Source organism: Crinia signifera, chromosome 1 (genome assembly GCF_055691185.1).
Source record: "Crinia signifera chromosome 1, ASM5569118v1, whole genome shotgun sequence".
Classification (NCBI taxonomy): domain Eukaryota; kingdom Metazoa; phylum Chordata; class Amphibia; order Anura; family Myobatrachidae; genus Crinia; species Crinia signifera.
In genome coordinates, this window is record NC_139217.1 from 283,292,216 (window position 1) to 283,320,041 (window position 27,826).

The 27,826-nt window shown below is 41.4% G+C and overlaps 1 protein-coding gene across 3 annotated transcripts in view; it reads left to right on the plus strand.

Moving 5' to 3' along the window:
- The window catches only part of RAD23B (RAD23 nucleotide excision repair protein B), a 29,094-nt gene extending 2,219 nt beyond the window's left edge, over window positions 1-26,875 (plus strand). Inside the window, exons 2-11 of one of the 3 annotated variants that reach the window (XM_083185047.1) lie at window positions 9,813-9,894; window positions 10,358-10,437; window positions 12,040-12,311; window positions 12,960-13,015; window positions 18,549-18,608; window positions 19,381-19,502; window positions 21,779-21,917; window positions 22,715-22,842; window positions 24,819-25,013; window positions 25,448-26,875. In XM_083185047.1, the coding sequence (XP_083041173.1) occupies window positions 9,813-9,894; window positions 10,358-10,437; window positions 12,040-12,311; window positions 12,960-13,015; window positions 18,549-18,608; window positions 19,381-19,502; window positions 21,779-21,917; window positions 22,715-22,842; window positions 24,819-25,013; window positions 25,448-25,561 (1,248 nt within the window). In that variant the 3' untranslated portion in view covers window positions 25,562-26,875. Of the gene's footprint in view, window positions 1-9,812; window positions 9,895-10,357; window positions 10,438-12,039; window positions 12,312-12,959; window positions 13,016-18,548; window positions 18,609-19,374; window positions 19,503-21,778; window positions 21,918-22,714; window positions 22,843-24,818; window positions 25,014-25,447 lie in introns of all 3 variants that reach the window. The other 2 variants (XM_083185063.1, XM_083185054.1) reach the window with 2 other exon arrangements.
- Window positions 26,876-27,826: the final 951 nt, after the last annotated feature.

The following is a 27,826-nucleotide window of genomic DNA, read 5'->3' on the forward strand; positions in this document are numbered from 1 at the left end:
TCTCTAAAGCTGGGTACACACCTACAGGTTTCTGTCCAATCTGTCTGGTGGCAATAAAAATCTGGCAATGTAACATAGAAACATAGAATGTGACGGCAGATAAGAACCACTTGGCCCATCTAGTCTGCCCCTTTTTTAAACATGTTACCTCAAACCATATTTGATCCTTAAGGTGCCCATACACTAGTAAGATTTATCTTCAGATCTGGCTGGTTGGAACAAAAACATGGGTATGGATGAGTGACAGTTTGTCAGTTTTCCAGCATTTCCAAGCAAATGGTCAACTGTCATTTGCTCTCATCCATAACCATGTTTTTGTTCCAACCAGACAGATCTGCAGATAAATCTGTGTGTGTATGGCCACCTTTAGTTTTTTGTAAGGATATGTATGGAGGCAACTGACAATCGACCAATCACTTCCAAACCATGGAAAATGAAGGAGAAAAAAAGATTTTTTGAATACATTTGTTAAATCTAAAGGTCTCCATACACTAGTACAATTTGGACAAGTCAGACCAGTTTGCCCTTGAGAGCTCCTCGGGAGGCTCGCTTACGATTTGGCACTTGATGTGCCATTTTTACATGCAATAAATCGGGGTCCAGGCAGCGGTGGCTAGAAGCTTGTAGCGGTATTTGCCGTGCGGCAGGGTAGGAAGCGCCACCGAACCCGAAGCGTGGCGAGGGGACACGGATGTTTCAAAGCAACTGACGATATCGCATGCAATTTGCATGCAATTCCATCAAATACATTCCGTGTCCGCTCGCCATGCTATATAAAATCAACTCTATGCCCACTTGGATAGTGGGGTAATGAAATGGATAGTAAATCGCATGCGATATCGGATGTCAATAGTGGCACTGTGAAACTACACAAGTACCCAATTTTCTTAGCGATCTAGTAAGGTCGCTTGAAAAATATTCAGATACATGCAGCAGAATCCAATTAAAGAATTGTTGAGTTTCTGAGAGGATTGTACAGTCGGATATTTAATGGGAGAGAGCCATGGTTTGTGCTGGGGTCAGTGTCTTGTTACAGGGTTTTTAAGTGTCTTTCTGACTGGGCACTGAATCTGTCCACCTGGCATATGGGTACAACCAGCTTTTTATAGCTTGAGTGCCTTGCAGTTAAATGGTGGTGTTTGGTACTCCTCCATTTAGTAGTTAGGCAGCATCCTGGTTTCCTTCAGCGGAGCACAGTTTCTAGTATTGGGGTACTGGCAGATGAGTTATAGCATGTCTCAGTTGACTAGAAATTAAGCCAGTGCCTGACAAATGTAGGAGCGGTCATAAAAGTTTGAGCCAGACCCTTGTTCATGACAAAAAAATGAAAACTTGTGTAGTCTACCACACATGCCCCTTTTAACCTCCCCATATGCCATCAGAACACCAAACATTCCTCTTCAATGATCATCAGATTCCTCCATATGCCTACAGGAGCCCATACACTCTCCGTTCCTGCTCCGTCCGTTCTGTACTATGAGATGCGCGCTCCCGCGGCATCTCATAGTACAGTACAAAAAGTATGTGCTGCACATACTTTTTGTACTAGCACAAGGCATGCGATACGATGTGTACTTTAAAAGTACAGAACGGATGCCTAGAACGGAGCATGTATGGGCTCCTTACCCCTAATTCACATGAGACTGCATAATAGGAGCCACTTCGCATTAAGCTGCACAGTTTAGCATCCCCACCCAAGAACAGAATGATGCAGCCAGGTACTACAAAACTTGTGTGTGTAGCAACAAAGCAGGTTGATTCTCACTGAATGTTGCAGGAACGCACTCCTCTGTCCTTGTGTGACAGGTAGTCAACGTTGTGCTCACTCCATGTTCTAACCACCTTCCAAGGAGTGATGTTTTTTCATTCTTTTACAAAACGCTTTATTACTACCTGGCTAAAATTTTTGTTGCCTGGTACCAAGGATTTATTGAGGTACTGGACTAATGTGTAACCCTGGTGTGTGGGGATTGCCCAGGAAGAGGAATGCATGGCTTCCAATGCAGCATGTAGAATAGGGCTCCTTGGGCAGAAACCAGTCTCTGCTTCATGGTTTCTCCTGAGGGTGAGGCAACACCCAAATACTAGTGTTCCCGCTAGGCTGTTTTAGCGGGGCGCTGCGCCCTGCTCGGTTTTTTTAAAGTGAAAAATGCGCCCTGCCCCTCTGGCAGCGCCCCGCTAAACCAGACTGCCTTTGTCCCCGCTGTTTTGACCGGGGAAGCCCGGCTCCGCTGTACATAGCGATGCCCAGCACTTCCCCGGCAGTGTACAGCCTTCCGGGTGGCCGGGTCCGCCCCCTGTGCATGACCCCGCCGGCCGCGCCCACCCCTTTGCGTGACGCCGCCGGCTGTGCCCACTCCTCTGCATGATTCCGCCGGCCAGGCACGCCCCCTTTTCGTCACGGCGCGGCCCGGGCACGCCTCTTTTGTGACGTTGGCGGCCCGGGCACGCCCAAAATAGTGCCGTCAGCGTGCCCGGTCCGACCCCCCCCCCCGCCCTAGTTCCTAGAAGGAACACTAAAATACTGTATATATTTCCCTGATTTAGGCAAACTGTAGTTGGCACAATTCAGCCCAAAATCTGAATGAATACATGTCTAGGCTTTGTGGTTCAGATCAGATCTGCTGTAAATGAGGGGACATATACACACATTCAGATGTGGACAAATTTGTTGGTACCTTTCTACCATAAAAGAATAAATCCGTAATCGGAAATACGCGATATAGTGCATATTTTATCCTCTGTTTCACAATTTGAGCGGGTCCCCGGGAGACTCAGACACAGAGCATCGGGCACCTGGGAGCAAATGACTGCAGCGGCTACCCCGGAGCCAGACTCAATGGCGGCTGCTAGAGGATGTGCTCTGTTGTAATGGTGGGGCAGGGGGTGTTCTCCCTACACCTGCAGCCCCACAGCCACCCTGCACTCTCCCTTGCCAGCCTCAGACCCATGTAGACAGTGGAGCTGCTGCAGAATAATAGGCCCCGCTTCCTATAGGCTTGGTCCAGGCTGGCCAAGCTGGTGGTGGTCACTGCCTACTACCTCACTGTCAACAACTGTAGAGGTCCCATGAGGCACTGCCTGTGGGCCAGCTGGGCCTCATTACCAGCCTGGGTTTGTCTCCTGTGTGTGCCTCAGGCATGTAGTATTTACCATATATACTGGAGTATAAGCCTAGTTTTTCAGAACATTTTTTATGCTGAAAAAGCCCCCCTCGGCTTATACTCGAGTGAGGTCCCACTTGAGTCAATACGTTTTCCCAGTTTTTTTGTTGTAAAATTAGGTGTCTCGGCTTATATTCGGGTCGACTTCTACTCGAGTATATACGGTATATGTGTGTCGTGTGTATCAGAATGCTGTGCTCATTACTGTGCAACTGAGGGGGTCTCTGAGGCTCACTGTAATAGTTTCCTGTTTGGGCTGTTGTGTATAATACACTTGTTACTCATATCCCACAGCACCCCCTACACATGCCGGCCCCTGCACACAGATATACACATGACAACCTCTTTGCCCATACCTATATACACATGCCGACACCTACATAGCAGCGGCCTCGCAGGAGCCAATCACAATGCTCCCAGTCCCCTTTTTCTCTCACCAACACTCTCCTTTTTTTTTTTTTTCCACTCCGCATCCTCCCATCTCTCACGGACACTCCCACTCCACTATATATTTTCTGTTTTCCTGGAAGTTTTTGATTGTCATATTTCTCTCATTCCCTCTTTTTTCATAAAGCTCTTAAATAGCACGCATCGCATGCAGTGTGCATGCAATGCGATCCGATACTTTTTGTACTAGCTACACATCGCATGTGCAGCACATACTTTTTGTACCGTACTATGTGATGCGCAGGAGCGCGCATCGCATAGTACAGAACTGAGCCGGACCACAACGGACCGTGTATGGGCTCCTTTACCCTGACCACCCCTCTTTCTCACCTCCTATTTTTCGCTCTTAACCCGGAAACCTTTTTGGCTTTCATACCACTCACTTTCCCTAAGAGGAGCATTGTAGTGACAGTAGATGGGGTAGCTGAAAAGCATAATATGTTAGGGGACCCAGGAGCAGTAGAGTAACATAGAAACATAGAATTTGACGGCAGATAAGAACCACTTGGTCCATCTAGTCTGCCCCTTTTTTAAACATGTTACCTCAAACCATATTGGATCCTTATTTTTTTGTAAGGATATCAATATGCCTATCCCAAGCATGTTTAAATTGTACTACTGTATTTGCCTCTACCACCTCTGATGGGAGGCTATTCCACTTATCTACTACTCTTTCTGTGAAGTAATTCTTCCTCAAATTTCCCCTGAATCTTCCTCCCTCTAGTTTCAGTGCATGTCCTCGTGTTCTGCTGCTCCTCTTCCTGTGAAGAATGTCTCCCACCTGTACCTTGTTAAAGCCCTTGATATATTTGAAAGTTTCTATCATGTCCCCCCTTTCCCTTCTCTGCTCTAAAGTATACATATTAAGATCTTTTAGTCTTTCCTGGTACGTTTTGTGATGTAGGCCATGCACCTTTTAGTTGCCCTTCTTTGTACAGTCTCTAGTGTATTTATATCCTTCTGGAGATATGGCCTCCAGAACTGAACACAATACTCTAGATGAGGTCGTACCAATGACCTATACAGTGGCATTATTACTTCTTTCTTTCTACTGCTGATACCTCTCCCTATGCAACCAAGCATCTGACTTGCCTTCTTCATTGCTTTGTTACATTGCCTACCTGCCTTTAAGTCCCCTGAAATAGTGACACCTAGATCCCTCTCTTCCTCAGTAGTTTCCATTATAGTGCCATTTATACTATATTTAGTCTTTGGATTTTTGCAACCCAAGTGCATGATTTTGCATTTTTTGGCATTAAACTGTAGTTGCCATGCTCTTGACCATTCCTCTAATCTACCTAGATCATCAATCATTTGTTTTACCCCTCCTGGTGTGTCTACCCTTTTGCATACCTTTGTGTCATCTGCAAAAAGGCACATTTTACCCTCAATTCCATTTGCAATATCACCAATAAAGATATATTAAAAAGCACTGGTCCAAGTACAGATCCCTGGGGTACTCCACTTGTAACCTTTCCCTCCTTTGACTGTACTCCGTTTACTACAACTCTCTGTTTTCTGTCCTGCAACCATGCTCTTATCCATTCAACTATCTTAGAATCCAATCCCAAGCTTTCAAGTTTATTTAACAGTCTGCGATGTGGGACAGTGTCAAAAGCCTTACTAAAGTCTAGATAAGCTACATCTACAGCCCCACCTTGATCTATTACTTTAGTCACCCAGTTAAAAAAGTCAATAAGATTTGTTTGACATGATCTTCCCCCAGTAAACCCATGCTGTTTTGGATCCTGTAAATTGCTGGTTTTGAGATATTCTACAACTCTTTCTTTTAAGAGTGTTTCCATCAATTTCCCTACTACTGATGTAAGGCTCACTGGTCGATAGTTGCTTACCTCTTCTTTGCTTCCACTTTTGTGCAGTGGGACTACATTCGCTGTTTTCCAGTCCTCTGGGAGTCCTCTGGGAGTAGGACCCCAAATTTATAAAGTGAGGGGTTCCCATTACCAGGAGAAACTGTTTTCACTGATTTAGTGTTCATTCTAGCACCCTACACCTTTTAAAACCTGTGCAGTTCCTATTTTCTGCCTGGGGTGTCAATGTCTGCTGTGGTGTTTTCAGCACAGGTCTATATACAGACCCCAGGCAAGTAAGAGGAACTGCATGGATTTTGAAAGGCGCTAGAAATAACACTACGATCACTGATCCGTATTTTTCTCTAAAATAACTTGAAACTGACATAATTGCCATACATCATTGTTTATTACATTTGCCTTTTTTAAATAAAAACATTGCAGCAAATTTTGAACTAAAACAAATGAAATGGGCATTGACAAAGTAATGCTACCCTTATCCTAACCTATGCACAATCTTTAGAAGAGATCATCGCAATCAAATTGGAGCTTTCCTTGAGATTTATGCCCCTGTCGATATGTAGTAGAGCCGTTTCTCCCTAATGCATGATAATGTAAGATGCCTGTTGGACCGGCAGATACTTTTTATCTGACCTTGCAGATATCAGATAGTGTTTACTTTAGGATTTTTTTTTTTTTAGGTCAGGGTGCTGACCACCGGGCATATATAAAAGAATTACACACTGTACTAGGATTGTGCCTATTAAACAGTCATACTCTGCTGAGCCCATTACATATTCTGTCTTAATGACAATTATACCCCTTTTACACCAAGGAATAACCCAGGTTGGACCCAGGTCAATGTTGGTGTAAAGGGGTCAACCCAGGTCCAGTAACACTGGTCTCCTACCCAGGTCCTGACCAGGGTTGAACACTGGTTGGACCTGGGTCATGGGCGGTGTAAATGGTTCCAACCCAGGTTGGGACATCCGGGTAGTGCTGAAAGGATACCAGAAGTGCTGGACGCCTTTCCACAGTGCGCAGCAGTGGCAAAAGACAGCAGCCAGGAAGGATACGGGCAGTGCACACAGAAATCATAATTGGATGCAGTATCATTTATATATTTTTTTTTTGGGGGGGGGGGGGGAGACTGGCGGGAGCACATGGGAGATTCGGTCTGCTGCTGTAGGGGAAGGGGCTGGGGAGAGCACATGGGTGATGCTGCACTTTTATACCGCTATGTAGGCTTGGGCACTGAATAAAACTTTTTGAAAAATATTTTACAAAATAAACAAACCAACATTTTTCAATGCTAACTAGCCATGTCTTTTAATTTTTATTTTAAATCATTGAGGGAAGGTTGGATGGCAGTTTATCAGTCCTAAAATGGACATTTTTAATGTCACCCATAGGGAAAAGCAGTGCTGACCCAGGTTCAGTGTAAATGGCGCAGACCTGGGTCCGACCTGGGTCACAGTGCTGTGTAAATGGGGTATGAAGCTGGGTCCAACCCTGGAAACTCCAGTATTCAAAGACCAGGGTCCGACCAGGGATTTTGGCGTAAAAGGGGTATTAGACATTCTGGCGCACACTGTAATGCCTCTTGCACATTATACCACACACCATAATGCCCATTACATATAATGGCACACACCGATAGTTCTCAGCAGCATTTCAGCACGGTGGGGGACAGCATAAAGGCACAGGGTGTATTTTGAGGTTTTAAAAGTGGGCAGGATGCGGCACCCTACAAATGATCTTAGAGGGAACACTATCAGAGACCTACATTGTGATAGGAATCAGATCATAACTCGAAGATCTGATCATAACTTTGTTCTTATCCATTCTTTGGTGCTTTTAGCTGTGTGTGTTGGAGTCATTATCCTGTTGGAGGACCTTTGACCTGAACTGACACTTATGTGTTTTGCTATAGATTTTTTTTTTTTTTTTTTGCGATTCATAGTAGGTATGGTGTTCTATTCTTTGAACCCTTATTTTCTTTCGTTTGTGAGCAGGAAGTGATGTGACTTGCCAAAAAGCTCCAGTTTTGACTTGTCTGCCCATAGGGCATGTTCCCAGAAGCATTGTAGCTGATCAATATGCATTTCATTAAATTCCAGTCTGGTTTTTTCAAAAAGTGAAGTCCTCTGGGGTCCTATTCCATTGAGCCTGCTGTGATAGATCATCTGATCAGACAATGACGTTCTTTGAGTTTGGAGTTTAGCATGTATCACTTTGACAGTTTTCCTTGGCTCTTTTTTTCTCCTAATTCCCACTATATGGGGTAGACTTTCCTTTTGCAGCTTAGTCCAGGAAGGTTGTGTATAGTCTGTGGACTTCAAACCTCTTAATTTGCGCAACTGTAGTGACAGGAGCATCAATTTGCCTGGATATGGTCTTAAAGCATCTGTACCTTGAACTTGCTTGTTTATATTTCCTGAATTCCTCAGATGACTCGCACCTTTGCTTTGTCCAGTTTGTGATTAGTGTGGTGCACACAATGATTCAAAATAGCAAATTAACTGCTTTTACTCCATTTACGTAGGCTGCATGACTCATACCTCTCTTCCACTGACATGAAAATCCCAGGTTTTTCACATGAACGCGCACCTACCTGAGATTTTTACTCTCTTCCACTGACATGAAAATCCCAGGTTTTTCACATGAACGCGCACCTACCTGAGATTTTTACACTGGTCACAAGCAGGGATTTAGTGGGTCTTTACTGTTTAAGCTGCAGCTGCAAATGGAAGGTCCTGTGGATCTGTTTGCTCGGAGCCCAAGACCTGTGTATTACTTTCATTACTATTGACTGTGAGCAAAGGTCAGCAGCTGACAAGCTGCTTCACTCTTATGCTGAGGATTGCCCGACAGCAGCGACTCACACGCTACTGTTTCAGTTAGGTAAATAGCTGCAGACCACGTCTCCTGCAGTGGAGATCAGGCTACAGGCTGGGCTTACAGTGGATACAAATAACTTGATCCCAGTTCCATTAGATCCTATATGGGGAATTATGTACATTGCACAAATTACAATCTCATGTGGAAGCTTCCTATTTTTATTCATTTGAATCTTTCTTTCTTACTTTTTTTGGGAGGACATTTTGTTTACTGATCCATCTCTCATAGATATTGTTCATGTAATGTTGCTTCTTTTGCAGGGTGCCGCACCTTACCCATTTTTAAAACCTCAAAATGCACTTTGCCTTTTTTTTTGTGGCATTGTATGCCCTTACGCTGCACCCCACTGCACTGACATGATTCTGAGAACTTTCGGTGTGCCATCATGTGTAACGGGGGTTGTGGTGTGTGGTATAATGTGTAAGAGGCATTATAGTGTGTGCCATAATGTTTAATTGTCATTATGACAGAATACAGATGGAGCCCCTCTCAATACTGTCCGGCTCTCGCCAGAGCAGCCTCGCTGACGAGAACGGCGTGGCAGCGGCACCCTGCACGTCTCCGCTTCAGGGAGATGGGCAGGATTAAGGGGGGGGGGGGGGTTCGGGCGGGGAGGGAGTCCGACTGCGAGGGAGTCAGTGAACGTCGGTGGTCCCCCCCTATATTATATACAATTTTTTTATTTAACTTGTGCCCTCCCGATTAAAAAAAAAAAAAAAAAAAAGCACCCTGCCTGATGGTCAGTACTCTTCCCTAAAAAATCCTATAGTAAACACTATTCATGTCTTGTTTTAGATTATTCAAGTGATACATTAGAGAATCTTGGTTATTAAAATTGAATTTCTTATTAAAGAACTGTAATTTTATTGATTCTCATCAGTTGTCTTATTTTATTAACACAGAGAACTCTAAAGCCCCATATTCCATAGTCTCAGAATTGGTCACACTATCGCTCAGAAATGACCTAGTGTACACTCTCTGTGAACGATGCACACTCCCGCGTGCCGTTAATGACCACCTCCCTTGTCCAAGCATGTCCGGACAAGGGAAGTCATTGTTAACGACGGACATGCTGCCGCCCCTGCCATCTCTCACCTTGGAGCAGGCATCGGCAAGTGTGCTGATGCTTGCCTCCCTGCTGGGTCCCCGCGGTTACATCAGGTAGTAGTAGTAGTACGTTTATTTATCAGATAGTTTGTATGGGCCTTAAATTTAATATATTTGCTTGGCACCTTTTGGAATGGTATCTTAATATGCTTTCACAGGCATTTTAGACACTCTGCAGCTTCATGGTATTTACAGGTTACCACATATTGAAAAAGTACCTGAATTTGCTTTGTGATAATTTTTAGAACTGTACTATGTTGCACTTTATAACTGAGAAATCCAATTACTTTTTTTGGGGAGTAAATGTTACTTTTTTCTTGTATGTGACATGATGAAATTAGTTTATTAAACACTAAATTCTCTGCATTATGTTTTTTAATAGGTGAAAGCTTTGAAGGAGAAAATTGAACTTGAAAAGGGGAAGGATGCATTTCCTGTTGCTGGCCAAAAATTAATTTATGCAGGTAAATATAGCCCATAAATGGATTGTTAGTAATTGGAACATGATAATTAGCCCATCGATTTTGGAAACTCAACAGCCGCTCAAGGCTCCAAAGCTGGGTAAACATTTAAAGATTTATCTGTACAATCTATCTGGTGGAACCAAAAATCTGAAGCATATGATAAATAAACATTTGTTCCCAAAAACTGGAAAACAGACAATGTTCATTCAGACTAATTGGTAAAAGCTGTTTAATTTATCCTAAAAATTTCCAGCATTTGGGAGCAAATGGTTGATTGTTATTTGCTCCTATATATTGCCAGATTTTTGTTGTAACCAGATTGGACAGATAATTCTTTGTGCATGTACCCAGCATTATGGGACGCTGAACTGTCCCAACAAGGCTGCTAGACTGACAGACTGTAATATTATATAATACATATAGTTAACAGATGTTTAATCTTATCCCCCTTTTTCTTATTTAGGTAAAATCCTTAATGATGAAACAGCACTTAAAGAATATAAAATTGACGAGAAGAATTTTGTAGTGGTTATGGTGACAAAAGTAAGTAATGTTTTGAAACTGACCTTAATGCTGCTCTAACTTTAAATATTGTTTAAGAAAATGTATTTTGGTTTAACATTTTTTAAAGAAACAAAACTTTATTGCACAAATCTTTATTTGGAGGGCAGAATGCGTCATTTCTTGCAACTGCTAGGGCATATTGTGAACATGATCAGAATTGTTATCAAATTGTATGCATTAGGTCTATTTAAATGTTCTTCAGCACTTGGTGTGTGTCTGTCTCTCTCTCTTTCTCTATCTATAGATATATAGATATATAGATATATATATATATATATATATATATATATATATATATATATATACATACATACATACATACATACATACATACATACATACATACATACATACATACATACATACATACATACATACATACATACATACATACACAGAGGATGGATCCGGCACAACAGGGCTTAAAAGTAGCCAAAGAGTTGTTGATGTGCCCCGGTGCCAACAATAGGGACCTTTCAGCCCCTTGTAGATACTGTTAGGAAGAAAGGGCACTCAGGGTCTTTTGCAGGGTGAAAAAACAGGGACTGTTTATTCAGTCGTAGGAACGTCCGGACGTTCCTATGACTGAATAAACAGTCCCTGTTTTTTCACCCTGCAAAAGACCCTGAGTGCCCTTTCTTCCTATATATATATATATATATATATTCACACACACAAAATTTGACTTTCGCCTGCTAGGAATAGCAGCAGCTCTCTATTTGTCCTCCCTGTTATTGGAGGACAGAGGAGAGTATAGTATTACATACAAAAGGGTGGTGGATATCACATAGCGCACTCTATACTCGTATGTGTTTATTTAGCTTGGGGTACACACCAGGATGATATGGCCCAAAACTAGTCAATTTAGATACAATCTCGACCGATTGTATGTAAATTGGCCATGTTTTGGGCCATTTCAATGTACTTTTGATGCGATCCCGATCCGATGCACGGCCCCGTGGGTCAGTCTTTTCTGAGATCCTACCTGCTGCAGGTAGGATCTCAGAACCGACCATTGCAGTGGGTGGGTCACGATCACATTTTTGCGGCGTTTCGGCGGCCCCGTCAGCTCATGAGCGGGTCATACGTTCCTGTGAAGACCCGCTCACGAGCACCATCGTCCTGGTGTGTACCGGGCATAACCCTGCATAACAATGTCTGCAGTGTAACAATGCTTAGTAATGCCTCATTCGCAATGTGAAGTTTGGGCTACCAACGATTAAGTAGTATATCAGAGGGCACGGAGGGAAAATTGGATCTACGGGCAGAGCTGGGATATATGCAGTATGCAGCCTTGATTTACCTAGTCCAGTGATGGCTAACATTGACACTCCAGCTGTTGCTGAACTACACATCCCAGCATGCCCTGCATCAGTTTTAGCATGGCCAAATAGTAAAACTGATGCAGGGCATGCTGGGATGTGTAGTTCAGCAACAGCTGGAGTTTCAAGCTTAGCCATCACTGACCTAGTCTCGTAGTAGGCATTTTTATTAACATATGGACTGTAGTAATCACAAAACCACTTGACTCGAAGCTGAAAGAAGTTTGATCTCAAACCAGACACTGTTATCTCTCTCTAGCCAAAAGCAGCATCTTGTCCTTCAGCACCAACTGCAGCACCAAGCCAGCCTTCCAGCACTGCAACTGCTGCCCCTTCATCACCCCCCCTGACATATACACCACTTGCCCGTACCAATGCCCCACTATCCCTCCCTTACCCACTGCCTAACATTCCTATACCTAGTCCATTTGTAACAGTAAACACCCCAACCCCTGCTCCTACTGAAGAGAAGGCTGAAGAAAAGACTGACAGTCCTGAGGAAACAGTGAGCCCTACTTCTACTGAGTTAAGGTACGTGTGTCCTCTGCACAGCCTTTCAGGAACTTTTGAAGTCTACTTTTCTGTCATTTTTGTTAGTGAATTTCCCCAAAACGGATTGGAACAAAGCAGTTAATTATCAGATTTCAACTTCTTGTTTCACAAAGTTATTCAGTTGTAGGTGGGTAGGACTAAACTATATCTGGTGTCTTACTTTCCTTTTATTAGCCATGTTTGCTAGGTCTTTAAAGACTACTAGGGGGAAAGTCAGCTAAAAGCATAGACAGCTACATCAGTGTTCCCTTTTACCTCTCTACTTCATAAAGTTAAAGGATTAATGTGGCTTTACTGTAATTTTACATAATCGGCCACACACTGATGCTGAAGGTAGTTGAATTGTTTAATTACAGTCCCCACATTGCCCCCCCTCTCTTTATGGGGTGCTGCATTAAACTTGTTAGGTGCCTTTTCTCTTATCTCTGGGGGGGATGGCCAGGTGAAGGAATAGTGCTATGCTTTAGGTATTCCAGCTGAAGGGCAATTCCATTAATTTTTTTTTTTTTTAACAATTTTCTTTTCATATTGGATTTGGGGATGGGGAATTTGTTTGTGTACAGTTCATGTTTTCCTAATACTAGAACAGTAACACAAATTAAATCATACATTATTTCATTACTATAGCATACCCAGTGATTCTTCTAGACCATCACTTTTCGAGGATGCCACAAGCGCTCTTGGTAAGTTTCACATGGGCAACGTGCTATGAACACAGTTTGGATGTATTGTTCTTTAGTTATCACAAATATATATGTATGCAAAAGAGATGAGAACTTGAATGAGACTTTCGGATTCATTTAGGTGCACTGTAATCTGTAGCTTGATGAATTACCGCTCAAAATTCTGACCATGCCCTAGTGCAGGGGTCCTTTAAACTATTTTGCTTCGGGACCCCATCAGATAATAAAAAATATTTACAGGACCCCAGCAAGTTACTGCAGAAAGTCATCACATCACATGTGTAGGAAGCAGACAGCACATACATGGCAGCATTGTGGAGGTAGAAAATGATGGGAGGAGTCTAAAATAACAGACAATTCAAAAAGATTTTTCATACTCCTCTAATCACTGACAGAGTAGAAAAGTCATCAGTCTGATGGTCAGCAACATGGAGTCGCGACCCCATGCTGAGAAGGTCGGTAACCACTTTGTGGTCAGGACCTACAGTTTGAGAACCACTGCCCTAGTGGGTTTTTAACATTTATTAATAAATGTTACCTTGCTGCACTCACAATTCCGTTATGCCATCTTTACTCAACATTTGTTTTATGTTTGGCATATTATTATTATTAACAGTTTCTTATATAGCGCATATTCCGCATTGCTTTACAGAGTATATTTGAACATTCACATCAGTCCCTGCCCCAGTGGAGCTTACAATCTATATTCCATTCCACATGTACACGCACACAGACATTCTAGGGTTAATTAGCCTACCAGTATATTTTTGGATTGTGGGAGGAAACCGGAGTACCCCCACGCAAGTACGGGGAGAATATACAAACTCTGCACAGTTAGAGCCATGGTGGGAATAGAATCCATGACCTCAGTGCTGTGAGGCAGTAATGCTAACCATTACAACATCCGTACTGCCGCATAGAGCATGGCAGCCTCTTTAGAGGAGATCTGACAATAAACCAGCTAAACTTTGCGTTTAGACTTAAAGCTGTACATATGTCTTGGTAACTGACATTTCCTTTATAAGTGTATTCCATCTGCAAAGGGCTTCTGATAAGTTTGGGATGATTTTAAGGAAGCTGCTCTAAACCTTACTTTTTAGAAACTCAAGGCATCAGTATTTAATGTAGTAATACATTAGCATGATTTGTACATGACAATGACATTTGCTTGTAATTTGTTTTCTTTGCATGCTAATTGTTTTACATCTTAAACACTTGCATGAATATGTACTATAAATGTCGCCACAAGCCATTCATGTCAGGAATGTTTACTTATTTATGCTTTTGCTGGTACTTGTTTCCTAGCATGGCGCCCATCGCATACCGTACTTAGTGGTGTGCGATGCGATATTCCCGTTAAATTAACAGGAGTGCTTGTACAATGAAATATCGCATAGCATTGAGTGCCAGCAAATGGCATGCAATGCGATTTTTAATTGTACAAGCACCCTGATGGGTTCTTACAGTGTTAAATGCACCCCCATTGTCAACGCCAATCCAAAGTCTGGCGAGCGCAGTGAGCCCGCGAGGGGCAGCGGTATGCGTCCTCCGACCTTTTCATACCCCCACTATCCACGTTGGTGTGGAGTTGACTTTAGATAGCGTGGCGAGCCACCGAGCTGGAAGCGTGGCGAGTGCACGCGGAATACGAGCCCGAAGCGTGGCGCGCACAGAATATAATGTAAATGTAAAGTAATCAGTGTCCCCTCGATGCGCTCATCATGCTTCGGGCTTGCTGCGCTCGCCACACTATCTAAAATAAACTCCACGCCGATGTGGATAGTGGGGGTATGAAAAGGTCGGAGGCCACGTACCGCTGCCCCTTGCGGGCTCGCTGCACTCGCCACGCTTCGGGTTGGTGTTGATATGCATTTAACATTGTAAGCACCCATCCAGGGTGCTTGTACAATTAAAAATCGCATTGCATGCGATTGTATAAGATGTACTACGATCAAAATCGGGGGGCGCCGTGCTAGGTAACAAGTACCAAACTTTTTTTGCATTATTTAATGCATTTGCTTCTCATTTGTTGCAATGCTTACATATGTTGAGGTAAGGTAGGAGACTACATGTACTGTCAGTACCGAAAGTGTTATCATTTATTCAAAATGGCATAGCACACAATACTTTTTGTGCATCCAGAAATGTAACTATTCAAAAATCGTAAGCATTAAACTTTTTTAACATTTTTGAGTCTGTACAAAGTTCAAACAACTTGGTAAAGCAGCTAGACCAGTCTGAAGCATATGTATATATTTTTATATGCTGAATGAAGGCTTGCTGAATGAAGGCTATCTACTGCAACTACCAGTTCCAGACATCTTGATTTATTAGAACAAGAAGTCATCGCAGGGTTCCAGGTCAGGACTGTAGGGAGGATGACTAAGCTCCTGGATGCATTCATGGGCCAGAAAATCAACCACTTTCCTGGACTTTTTGACAGGTGCATTGTGATGGAGAAGGGCACAGAGCATGAGTTCTTAAATGGCACATGGAAATAGCTTCCAGCATTTTAAGCAGGCATTAGCAGTGATAATGCACTTTTGCATGAGTGCAACAGTCGCTAAAAGACTAGTCTTGGCCACAAAAACAGACATCTGCTTGGTCACGCTGTGCTCATGTCAGGATGTCTGTGGTGGCGCACCTACATCTGGGGTCAACTGGGCTGATGGTTTGATCACTGGTCGAAACTAGATACATGATTCCTCACCACTGATAATCTCCCAGACGGTTTTTGACCATCAGACCTGGCCAGCACGGGGTGTCACCAAGTCACCTCCTTTTGACTTTGTTAGCCACAGTACTTCTCATCTCCTGTGTCGAAATTCTGCAAACCACTCAAACACAGTGGTTGGGGACCTGCCATAAACCTAGTAATAGGCTTTGCATTTGTATTTGCTATAGAACATTAAGGAATGTTGTGCATATGTAAGAAACATAGTCAAACTTTTGGTCACAATGCTATTATACCCAGTTAGGAAGAAAATTCCCCCAGTGTTTCAATAAATGTGATTTAAAAGGATTTATGTAAAAAGTAAAGTTGGTATTGCTTTCTTTCTTCCCTTTATCTTGGAAAGCTAGATAAACAGAGTATATATGGCATAAGAATCTTTGTTGTGCACATAATGAAGATTGCATGGCTGTTGCTCTCTGGATACATTGTATTTAAAAAAAAAAAACCACAGCTTTGTATTTAGTATGCAAAAAAGTAGAAAATGTTGTATTTCCTTCGTATTACTGCAGCAGAACTGCTAAGGGAAATATTACCAACCATTTTTAACATAAATTGCTGCTTGAAAACATGGCTGTTCCATGGTCAGTAGCGTCATGAGGATCCAAATCCGGTTATTCTGATTTCTTATTAAATATGTAAAGCAACGTTATATCTTCATTGTACTGGTCATTTAGTTTGTGAAAAAAATTAAGTTAATTGAATGTGCTAAATCAGGGGTAGCCATCTCCAGTCCTTGAGAGCTACCAACAGTCCATTTTCCAGACAACCTAGCTGCTGCACAGGTGCACTCAATACTCGCGAACACATTTTAAAAGATCCAGAGGTGGAGCTAATTACTTAACTTGTGATTCTGTGAGGAGATCTGGAAAACATTAACTGTTGGTAGCTCTCGAGGACTGGATTTGGCTACCCCAGTGCTAAATGTATTTGCCAAACCATGGCACTAGAAAATAATATATAAAATAATTAAGACCTTTTTCTGTACCTAGGTTTTCTATGCCGAAAATAAAAGGTTTAAGGTGGTCCGAGTGAGGTTACATAACATTTTAATCTAAAAAAATAGATTGTCAGTGGCAGGAAGTTGGTTTTAAAATAAATGAAGAAAAAAAATCTCTCTCTCTCTCTCTCTCTCTCTCTCTCTCTCTCTCTCTCTCTCTCTCTCTCTCTCTCTCTCTCTCTCTCTCTCTCTCTCTCTCTCTCTCTCTCTCTCTCTCTCTCTCTCTTTATCTCTCTCTCTCTATATCTCTCTCTCTATATCTCTCTATCTATCCAGAGAATCTCTTCTCTTCAATTCTGTCCCCTGCTCAAGTAGTGGTTTTACCATTACTGTCTGTCTCCCATGTACCGCAGAAGCTATTTCCATACATTTGTTAAAGGTCCATACTTGTCTTTGAGGTAAGATTACTGCACTGTTAGGATGTGAAAATATGTGCTAATCAGTCTTGTAGATTTGAAGGTACACACCCTTCAACAACTGGCAGCTGCTAGATGCTGCTGGACCACCCAGTTGTAGGGTTGCATGATGAAAATCGCACCATTTTACATCAAATGATTAACTACAACGTTTGCTTTAGAAAGCGACAGACGTATAGGTACGATATCAGTTAGGTCATACAAGTGTGAAAGAAGATGATCTTGAAGAGATTGGTCATCACAGCAGTGTAGTAAGTGGCAAAGGCAATATCTAAAATTGCACTCAGATGCCCCCCTGCTAGCTGATCTACTTGATCTGGGGGGGGCTTAGTCCTGCTGAAATTGAGACTGCTATATGGTTTGTTCACGCCAATCATCAAATTATGTGAGCCATCAACTTTTGTGTATCAATGAAACCATTTGCACCATACATGTTTGAAGTAGACACTTTACGCCAACTATCTACTCTAGTCTGGTGGATGCCCAACGCAGTTCCACTTCAGTTAGACACTTAGTAAGTCGTCTGAAACAGATGTTCACTGCAGTTTCATCAAGTGCAGGAATTGAAAGGATTTTTTTCAATGTATGATTTTGTACAATCCAAAACACGCAACATGTTGCCAAATGAAAAAGCCGCTAAGCTGGTTGCATTCTACAGAGCCATTTCTATAGAAGACCTGGACAAGACATGTACAAACAACTGAGTGAAATTCAGAGCCTTAAGGTGTGTACACATGGCAGGATATACTGTGAGATGCAAGTCCCGATACGATCAGATCGTATCGGGACTCGCATCTCACGGCATGCATGCAGAGGGACAATTTAGACTATAGTGCAGATCTGCACTGTATAGTCTTGGCTGCCCTCTCTATTTCACTGCCGATATGGCTTCCGATCTTCACTATATCGGCAGCATCGGAAGCCATATCGCCCCGTGTGTACACACTATTACTGTACTTTGCAACAGTTTAGTGTGTATTCTATTACGGTGTTAATTTGTTACATAAATTTTTTTTTTAAGTGAGAACAGTATTACTAAAACAAGGTGTAAACATCTAAAATTAAACCAATTACTTATAAAAATACATACATACCCAAGGCATGTTCCTGGGGCTGCTACCATTCCTCTTGCAGTCTATGTAAGCAGTTGTCCTCAGGAGCACCAATGCAAGCTGCAATATAATGTATTGTCTTATGAGTGTTACTTTGCATGTTCTGCCATTTTAAAGTAGTGAATGCATTATATTTCGTAGGTTTATAATATTATAGATTCTGTTTAGAAGTGATAAATTAGGGAAAACAATATACCTAGGCGATGGTACTTACAGGCTATGCTTTTGAAGAGTAGAGGTTATCATAAAATTTTGATATGTCTGTGTCTGATAGAATGTACAGTAGGCGGGTTGGATTACCTCTCAAATGTGCTGCATCAACACGTTTCCGGAGGTTAGTACCTGTCCTGGTTCTCCAAAATGTCTTTTTTGATAGGTTGTCATTTTTTTGTCTTGTTTTTACTAAACTCCATATTCTAGTTGGTACATAGTCTGACTTGAAGATGAGCAATTCATATTTCTGTTGTGGGATACGGTCACTAGATAGGAAAGCATTAGGTCGACACCACAAGGTCGACATGGGGTTTTCACTTTTTTTTTTTCTGAGCCGACATGTGCCAACAGGCGGTATTTCATGCCATACCATCCACTAGGGCATGGAGGGAGAATAAAATAGTGTGCCGAGTGTAGCGAAAGCATGGCGAGCGTAGAGGTGCACTTTTTTTTTAGTGTCCATGTCGACGTTCGGGACAAAAAAAAACGGGAAAAACCCTGTGTTGACCTAATGCTTGTCTATCCAATGATTCCATTCCCTGGTGTGTGTGTGTGTGTGTTCTGTTTTATGATAGTAGCACATACCAAACATGTCTGGTCTCCAGCTGAGGAGAAAAATATTGTATTGCACTGCATCCTGTACAAATGAAGTTCCATATTTGTGTATTATTGTCAATGTACAATCATAAACCCAAACATGAGGATCCCTGAGTGTTATGTCTTACCGATTTAAACCTGTTTGTCACAAAAGGGTTTTTTAATAGTTTTAGCTGAGATTTATTATTCAACAAAATTTAGATTCCAGCTTAAGCGAATTTATTGAATATACTATTATAGATGCTTATACTAGATGTTAAACTCCATTTATATTTGCTGTGTTTCCTAAGTAACAGGTCAATCTTATGAGAATATGGTAACAGAGATCATGTCTATGGGTTATGAGCGAGAGCAAGTTATTGCAGCCCTTCGAGCCAGTTTCAACAACCCAGATAGGGCTGTGGAGTACCTCCTTATGGTAAGCAATACTCTTCCCACAAGCTATTTTTGTCCCTTTAGAAAAATAAAACTTGTTTTATTTGTAATGTAAATCAATATGTATACATGGGATACATATGGGTGACCGTTGTATAGGACGATGGTGGTCAGAATACAGACGCCAGCATCCCAATAGAGGGAAACCTGACGGTCCAGTAAATATACTCCTCTCCCCCTCTACCATCCATCCTTCCCTGTTGATGCCTAATTTTCATACTCTGCAGTCTAACCCTCCCCCTCCTCTTTTGGCTGTCTTACCTTACTTCCCCGAAACTCATATCCGACCACCCAAATATTTTTTTATCACTTTTTTTATTTTTTTTATTAATGCTTCAAATGTTTACATTAGGTACATTCGTTTTTTATTATCACTGGTTAGTGATTAGTAAGTTTCATGTTTAACCTTTTTGTTCTATATGTTTAGTCAGTATATGGGCTATCTGTGGTTTAAATTAATGATCAGCTACAATCTCCTTAGGAGTTGGCTACACAACATCAGAAGATCCTCCCCTCTGTAGCACCACACCAGCAGCTCACCCATTTTTAACTTCTGTGTAGCAATGATTTAGTATGTTAGAGCAACTAGGTGGAGCACAGTCCTCCTGTACTGATCAGGGAGGGTGCGCCAACTCAGTTACTGTTATGGGCAGTTTATATTTGATGGAATCCAACAGGCTCCCATGGAATTATGACAGCTGAACTCTTGGGCCACAGGCATAATTGGGAACAATGTGTATCCCCTGCCTTACAAACAATTAAAACCTATAGTGAAAGGGATGTTACTGTATCTTTACTGCTATGACTGATAGACCGGTTCCAAAGAAGGGGAATGGCTGTGATTTATTGAACTTGCATCAGGCAAAATTGCAAGTGGATATTTATCAGAAATCTAACCTGAATCCAGCTCTATGCATGGTGGTTTTAGGTCACCTTCAGGCTGCAAAGTGTGCTTGTTAGTGGAAAACAACTCAAGGCACCTAGTAACCGAGATCCTGTTTCCACTGACCTGATGGTACTTTGGGTCCGCCAGTCTCATTTACACCACCACAAAACTATCATGTTTGCGAAAGCAACCTAATGAATTAGGAGGCCACTAGTTGATAGTGTAGTGAAAGTGTTCACATTGCACAGTGTTAAAGGGGAGAGAGGAGACCATCATCCAGAATGTTATCTTTGATATATGCTGAATAGACCAGTCTGAATTATTTGCCGTAAGTTTTACTGCAGCTGACTATATGCACTTTTTTTTTTTTTACTTTTTGTCTTTATGGGTGTTGAAAACCTAGAGTGGATCTCAGTTAGGAATAAGGGTACTTATATGTTAGTTGGGCGCCCACTAAGCCATTTGCTTAGTTTTCCGCATCCCACGGTTCGGTGGCTCGCTGCGCTCGCCACACTATACAAGATCAGCTCCATGCTGACATGGATAGTGGGGGTATGAGCGTACTAACTATAGTGGACGCCCAACTAACATAAGTACCAAAATCCGTTTTACATTCAGCTTAAAAGCTATGTCTAGTTAACAGTAACATTATAAAGACTTAATTAACTGTTTATTGGTCAATGATATATCTTCATTGACAGAGAAGCCACTACATCAATCTAACAATATTTATTTATGATAGAAAAAAAAAGCAAATTCATTATCCATGAACATGCTCAACATGTACAAGTATATCAAGGGCCAATATAAGGAACTGTCACACACCCTCTTTTCTACTAGAAAGGAATCTAGGACACGAGGGCATGAGTATAGATTAGAAGAAAAAAGATTTCATTCAGCTAGTTGAAAGAATTTCTTTACGGTCAGAACAGTCAAACTCTGGAACTCTATTCCCAGAGAGGTGGTAACGGCTGGCTCATTAAATGCGTTCAAGGCAAAGTTGGACAAACATTTACTGGAGAAAAACATCCATGGGTACAAATAAGAAATATAATTTGTCTGTAAAATACCAGAACCTACCAAATCAGCAATGGATATCTATACCAGGTTGAACTAGATGGACGCAAGTCTTTTTTCAGCCTTACCTACTATGTAACTATGTAACATTCTTTAGTGTAAAATACAATGTAAGATTGTGGGTTCTATAACATACAGATTTTTAACTGTGGTGATCATGAGCTAGTATAAATGCGTTAGGCATCGGAAGTGGAGCAGTCATTGAGATCACCCATCCATATGTGAGTAAGCCAGGGACACTTCATTCTTCTTTTTCAGTAGTCTGAGATTTACTGGGATCTATCTTTTGATTTCAGGGAATCCCAGGGGATCGAGAGGGTCAGGCAGTTGCTGAGCCTCCCCAGGCAGTTAGTACAGCTCCTACAGTACAGCCTCTGCCAATGGCAGCTGGAGCTGTCGCAACAACTACTACACCTACTACCCCATCAACAGGAGGTAAGATTGTGCTATATGTGGTTTTATCATTTTGGGCTCATAGATACTGTCAGGCAGATTTATTAAGCTTGGAGAAGAGATAAACTGGAGATAAAGCGGAGAAAAAGGTATAAGGAGATAAAGCACCAGCCAATCAACTCCCAACTGTCTCTTTCAAACACAGCTGATTGGCTGGTGCTTTATCTCCTTATACCTTTTTCTCCGCTTTATCTCCAGTTTATCTCTTCTCCAAGCTTAATAAATCCCTCAGTGTGTATCTACCTATATCTCTCTCTCTACCTATATCTCTCTCTCTACCTATATCTCTCTCTCTACCTATATCTCTCTCTCTACCTATATCTCTCTCTCTACCTATATCTCTCTCTCTACCTATATCTCTCTCTACCTATATCTCTCTCCCTACCTATATCTCTATCTCTCTCTATCTCTCTCTCTCTATATATATATATATATATATATATATATATATATATATATATATATATATATATATATATATATATTCTCTATATCTCTCTCTATCTATATCTCTCTATATGTGTGTGTGTATATGTATATAGATATGTGTGTGTGTATATATATCACACACACACACACACACACACACACACACACACACACACAGTAAAGTGCAGCATGTTTTCTGCCATCATGACAAATTAGTGAGTTAATCGGGGACAAAATTGATTGCAAAAACTTTGGATTAATACAGCAACACACTTTTAATTCTTGATTATGCAATTGCGTTTTATTTTTGTGTGCGATAAATGTACATTATTCATTTATTTTATTTCTAGGAAATCCCCTTGATTTCTTGCAGAATCAGCCTCAGTTTGAACAGATGAGGCAAATTATACAACAAAATCCTTCTTTGTTGCCCGCACTTCTGCAGCAGATAGGACGGGAAAATCCCTCATTATTGCAGGTAATTTCCTTCATATGATAGTAATTCACAATCTGTCTAAATATTCAGGTAGAGATTCTTTTGGGGGGAGGTTTAATTTTTAAAAGTTTAATGGATAAGCATTCCTTTTCAATTGTAAGTCTCGACTATTAATAATAATTTATTTTATTTCGGTTGGGGTGGGGGCAGGTACGGTAGAGATCAAGTTGAGGTGACAAACTTGGAAGACAGGCACTCAAAGGGTTAAGTTAAACTCTGCAAATATAGACATACAAAGTATGTATGAAAATGATTGAGTTATTTATTCACCCGTCAACATAGTTTAATTAGTGAGTCTACATTCCCACTAGATGGGATTAAAAAATGTAATCTTTAGGACCATGCCTTCCCATCCACTGGAAACACATCCCTTGCAAATCTGACTTTCTCCCACTATCCTTGCATTAAACTTAACACCTTTTTTTCAATCTTATTTTCTCTCGCTTCCTCCTATCCATCTATGTGCCAATTTATCACTATCCGCATCCTCAGATGTAAATATCTTCCCAATCCGCAATGTGATAATTGATTGCATGGATGAAGGGACAGACCTTGCGAGTGCTCTGTCCTTATGATGCCACTCTGTAGCATTTTTTTTCCCCATAAAATATACCCCAGTTAAATGCTGCGCAAACACGGGTAACATCACCTGTCACCTCCCTCCCCATCGAGACGACCCCTTCATTGCGCCAGACACTTATCTGATCAAGCTGGCTTGGTCCCTGCATCTTCTAATTACTAGTGGCAGAAATTTCTGTGCAGAAGCCAGGTTTTATAGACCAGTGAATTTTCCAGTTAAAGCTGGGGCTTATGTTTTTTCCACAATTTGTTTTAAGTAAATTTGTCCAGATCACATTTCTCATATGAACAATGGGAAATGCAATCCGGTTACTTGAAAATTGTGAATTAAAGGGGTTATGCCCGGTACACACCAGGGCGACCCGCTCACAATCCCGCGGAGCCAGGGCCCCGCGGGTCGGTCGTTATTCAGATCCTACCTGCAGCAGGTAGTATCTGAAAACGACCATACACCCGGTCGCGATCGGATTGAAACACGCTCACGATGCACAAGTGAGCGGGTTCGGATCCGATCGCGACCCGCACCCGGGTGTATGGTCATTTTCAGATCCTACCTGCTGCAGGTAGGATCTGAATAACGACTGACCCGCGGGGCCCTGGATCAGGATCGGATCAGAACAGGCAAAATAGGGCCCAATCTACCTACAATCTACATCCAATTGGTCGGGATTGGATCTAGATTGATGGGATTGGGCCCTTGTCGTTCAGGTGTGTACCCTGCATTAGAGCAGTTTTTCACGTAAACTGCTCCCACATGTGTTTAATGCATTCAGGTTAACTCAAATAATGCAAAACGGGTGGGAAAACACCCTTTCACATTATTTTAGTATAAATGTTAATGCATAAGTCTTTTCAGTTCACCTTACCCTATGTTGACAAAAGTGAGCGAAATGGGGTTCTGCGGAAGATGTGTTTAGTGAAGGAATACAACTTTTCAGATCAGATGGACATGTTTGGGTTTGCCAATTGACAAGGAGAACATCTGATGCCAGAGTATATTGTAGGTGTTGGCTGCATTATGCTGTGGTGTTGGCTGCATTATTCTGGGCTGCGTTATTCTGTGGGGCTGTATCAGCTAATTTTACAGAAAGTTTGGTAACCCATAAGGACTAGGGAGCTCCGTCCATATCGTAACCCCATTGAGAACCTCTGCAGTGATGGGTGTGTTCTAGACCAACTTGACCTCCTTCAGTATCACAGTTGGTCACTGTGCTTAATGAGGAATGGCGAGACATAACACCTGTGCTGTTGTCTCTGAACTTCTGTAAATTGTTATAGGTGCATGGTATTAGATATCTTAAGATTTTAATTTCCCCAGTTTTTTTTCCATAGTTATCTTAAATAATGACACAATTGTTTTGTTGCTTTTGTTGTAACAGCAAATTAGTCAACACCAGGAACAGTTTATTCAGATGTTAAATGATCCAGTCTCTGAATCTGGTGGTCAGGGTGGTGGAGGAGGAGGAGGTGGAGGTGGAGGTGGAGGTAGAGGAGGTGGAGTAGCTGCGGAGGCTGGAAGTGGTCATATGAACTACATTCAAGTTACACCTCAGGAAAAAGAAGCTATAGAAAGGGTAAGTAATTTGCCACCTGCTATACTGCTTTGTTTAATAAATATGCACTATCCAAGATCTCAATTTTCTGTTATGGGAGACTGCAAAGATGGTAGGGAGAAGTTCTTATGGGATGCATTGCAAAAATAGTTACAACACAATCCAAAAATTGGTTGTTGCTCCACTGGTTGAAATTTTCTGTAACTTAAGGCCCATACACACTTGGCGACTTTGAGCTGAAAGACGCTCAAAACAGCATGTTTGAGTGGCTTTCAGCTCAAAGCCACCCAGTGTGTATGCCCCAGCGATGAGCGCTACTGCACGCTCCTGCAACTGATGGTAATACCAGCAGATGAGCGGCTTTGAGGACGGCTTCGGATAAAAAGTTTTTTTTTTTTTTTTTTTTTATCCTATTAGACTACATGCTATTGACGTATATATATTTATTTCTACAGCTAAAAGCACTAGGATTCCCTGAAGGACTCGTGATTCAAGCTTATTTTGCATGCGAGAAGAATGAAAATTTGGCTGCCAATTTTCTCCTACAGCAAAACTTTGATGATGATTGAAAAGAAGAGACTGTATTTTTTATCTTACTTCACACCAGTGCATTACACTAACTTTGCTCACTGGATTTACTGGGATGATTTGGGCTCATATCCACAATATTTGGTGTACGGTAGTCAAGGGTGGGTGGGTTAGGGAATTATTGGAAAAGCTAGGACAATGCATACATCTGCAATTTATTGAGCAGTTACAGCGATCAGCGTGTATTATGGAAAAGAGCAAAAAAAAAAAAGAAAAATATATATTTGCAACCAAAATACAGCTTCAGCAGGCATTTATTCCCTTCTGAGATACCATCTGCTAACTTCTCTAGTTATCACTTTACCTTTTCACTAGTATACTTAGATCCAGAAATTTAGTGTAATGCCCTGCTTCCTGTTTTCTTTCTGACATAAACATTTGGTATTGAATATAGCCTGTGGTACCAGAGAGGGTCTGTTTTTTTTCCTGGTAACACTGTTATGGCCGTGTGAACTCTAGGGCTTTGAGGAAGCTTATAAGACGCAAATGCCAAAATAAAGATAGGTGATTATTTGCTGCTTCAACAAATAATTAAAGTCTGAAATTAGTGCACAGAAACCTTTTTTTTTTTTTTTTACATGGTAAATGCTGTGAAAGTAAATTCGGAAGATCTTTCTTTCCAATAAATAAATAATCTTTACTGATATTTAAATAAACCCTTATTGCGTGTGAAGTGGCCACCTTCTGTTCTGACTTAGAAAACAGTATTCACAAGTTTGATTTTGTTTGTTTTTTCCTTGCCGTTTAGAGAATTGAAATCCATAGCTTTCTAATTGCTCAATTACTTCAATTTTTACATTGCAGTAAAAGGTTTTTAAAACAGTTGTTGCATGATTTTGGTTTTGATGAAATCCACTTGGTGTGTTAAGTAACCTTTTTCGGTGATTACTACTTTTCCATGTCAGCCGAGAATGTGCAACCTCTTCAACCTGTCCAACCTATTTAATCCATGCTTTTCCTAAATCACATCTATGTAAACCAGTCCAGTATCAATGCAAGTGACATATTGAAAGATAAATTAAAAGAGGTTTTTTTATTTGTACTGTATAAACTTTATTTCAACATCCCGTCCCCATAAAAAAATATTTAGTAAGTCTTTCTGCTCTGAAGCTGGCATGACAGGGCTTGAAAGGTCATCACATCCTCTGTTATTTTCAGAGAGGGCATGACATATAAATGAATTGTAAGAACTATTTGTGTATGTACTACTTATACATCGGTTAATTGGACAGTTGAACAATCAGAGAAAAAAAAAACCCAACAAGTTATACACAACATTAAAAGTTCTCCTTGTATAGTGTTTGTTTACATTTATTTGCTGTAGATATAATGATCTGTGGTGGTTGTTGTGTGTTTTGTATGATGAGTGGAATAATATCTGGCAGTCCGGACTGATACGTTAAAGCATCCTTTGCCTCTACTACCATACTACGCCATTTTGATGTTGAGGATCTCAACACATTACAACTTTGTAAATTAATGATTTTGATTTAATACTAGGCTACATTTTAACCATCTGGGGCATGTATATAATAAACACATATACATACACAGAAAATGGATGCTTCCATATTGTGAAAAGTTTATTTAACAAAGTTTTAAAGTCCAAATGTTTCATAAACTGGTATAGCATAGCAGGAGCTGGGTGCAAGCAATGAACATGAGAAATGTGCATCAAAAAGCAGTATTTGTTCAAGGCCATGAGTACAACCTGTTTCATTACATGAATCACTCTGGAAAGGTATTTTCTAACAGGTTCTCAACTTCAATCCTCAAGTGTTGCCATTAGTTCATGTTTTCTGCATTCATGCACAGGTGAGTTGATGTATTTTGTTGGGTCTGTAATCATGCCATCTGCTTTTACAGAATGGATAAACTTGAGGGTTGAGGTTGTGAGCAACTAGCTAAAGGGGCCTACACTCGGGGAGTTGTTGATGAGCAATGTAGATTACTCAGGATTGCTCAACCGGATCACTCGGCGCACAGCGATGTGGTCTGTGAGGGCCAGTGTTCTCTGGCGAAAACGCTGGCCCTGAATACCGATTTAACTAGATTTATCCAGCATGCTGGATCTTAATTGTGGTTCTGCGCATCGCTATGGCCCCTACATGAGGAGTGTTGTAGGGAAATTTTCTAAGCGATCTAGTGAGATCGCTTAGAAAATGCCCTTAAATCGCTCTGTGTAGACGCCATTGGAGTGTTGCAGCAAAATTTACTAACCAAATTTACTAACCAATCAGCTCCTG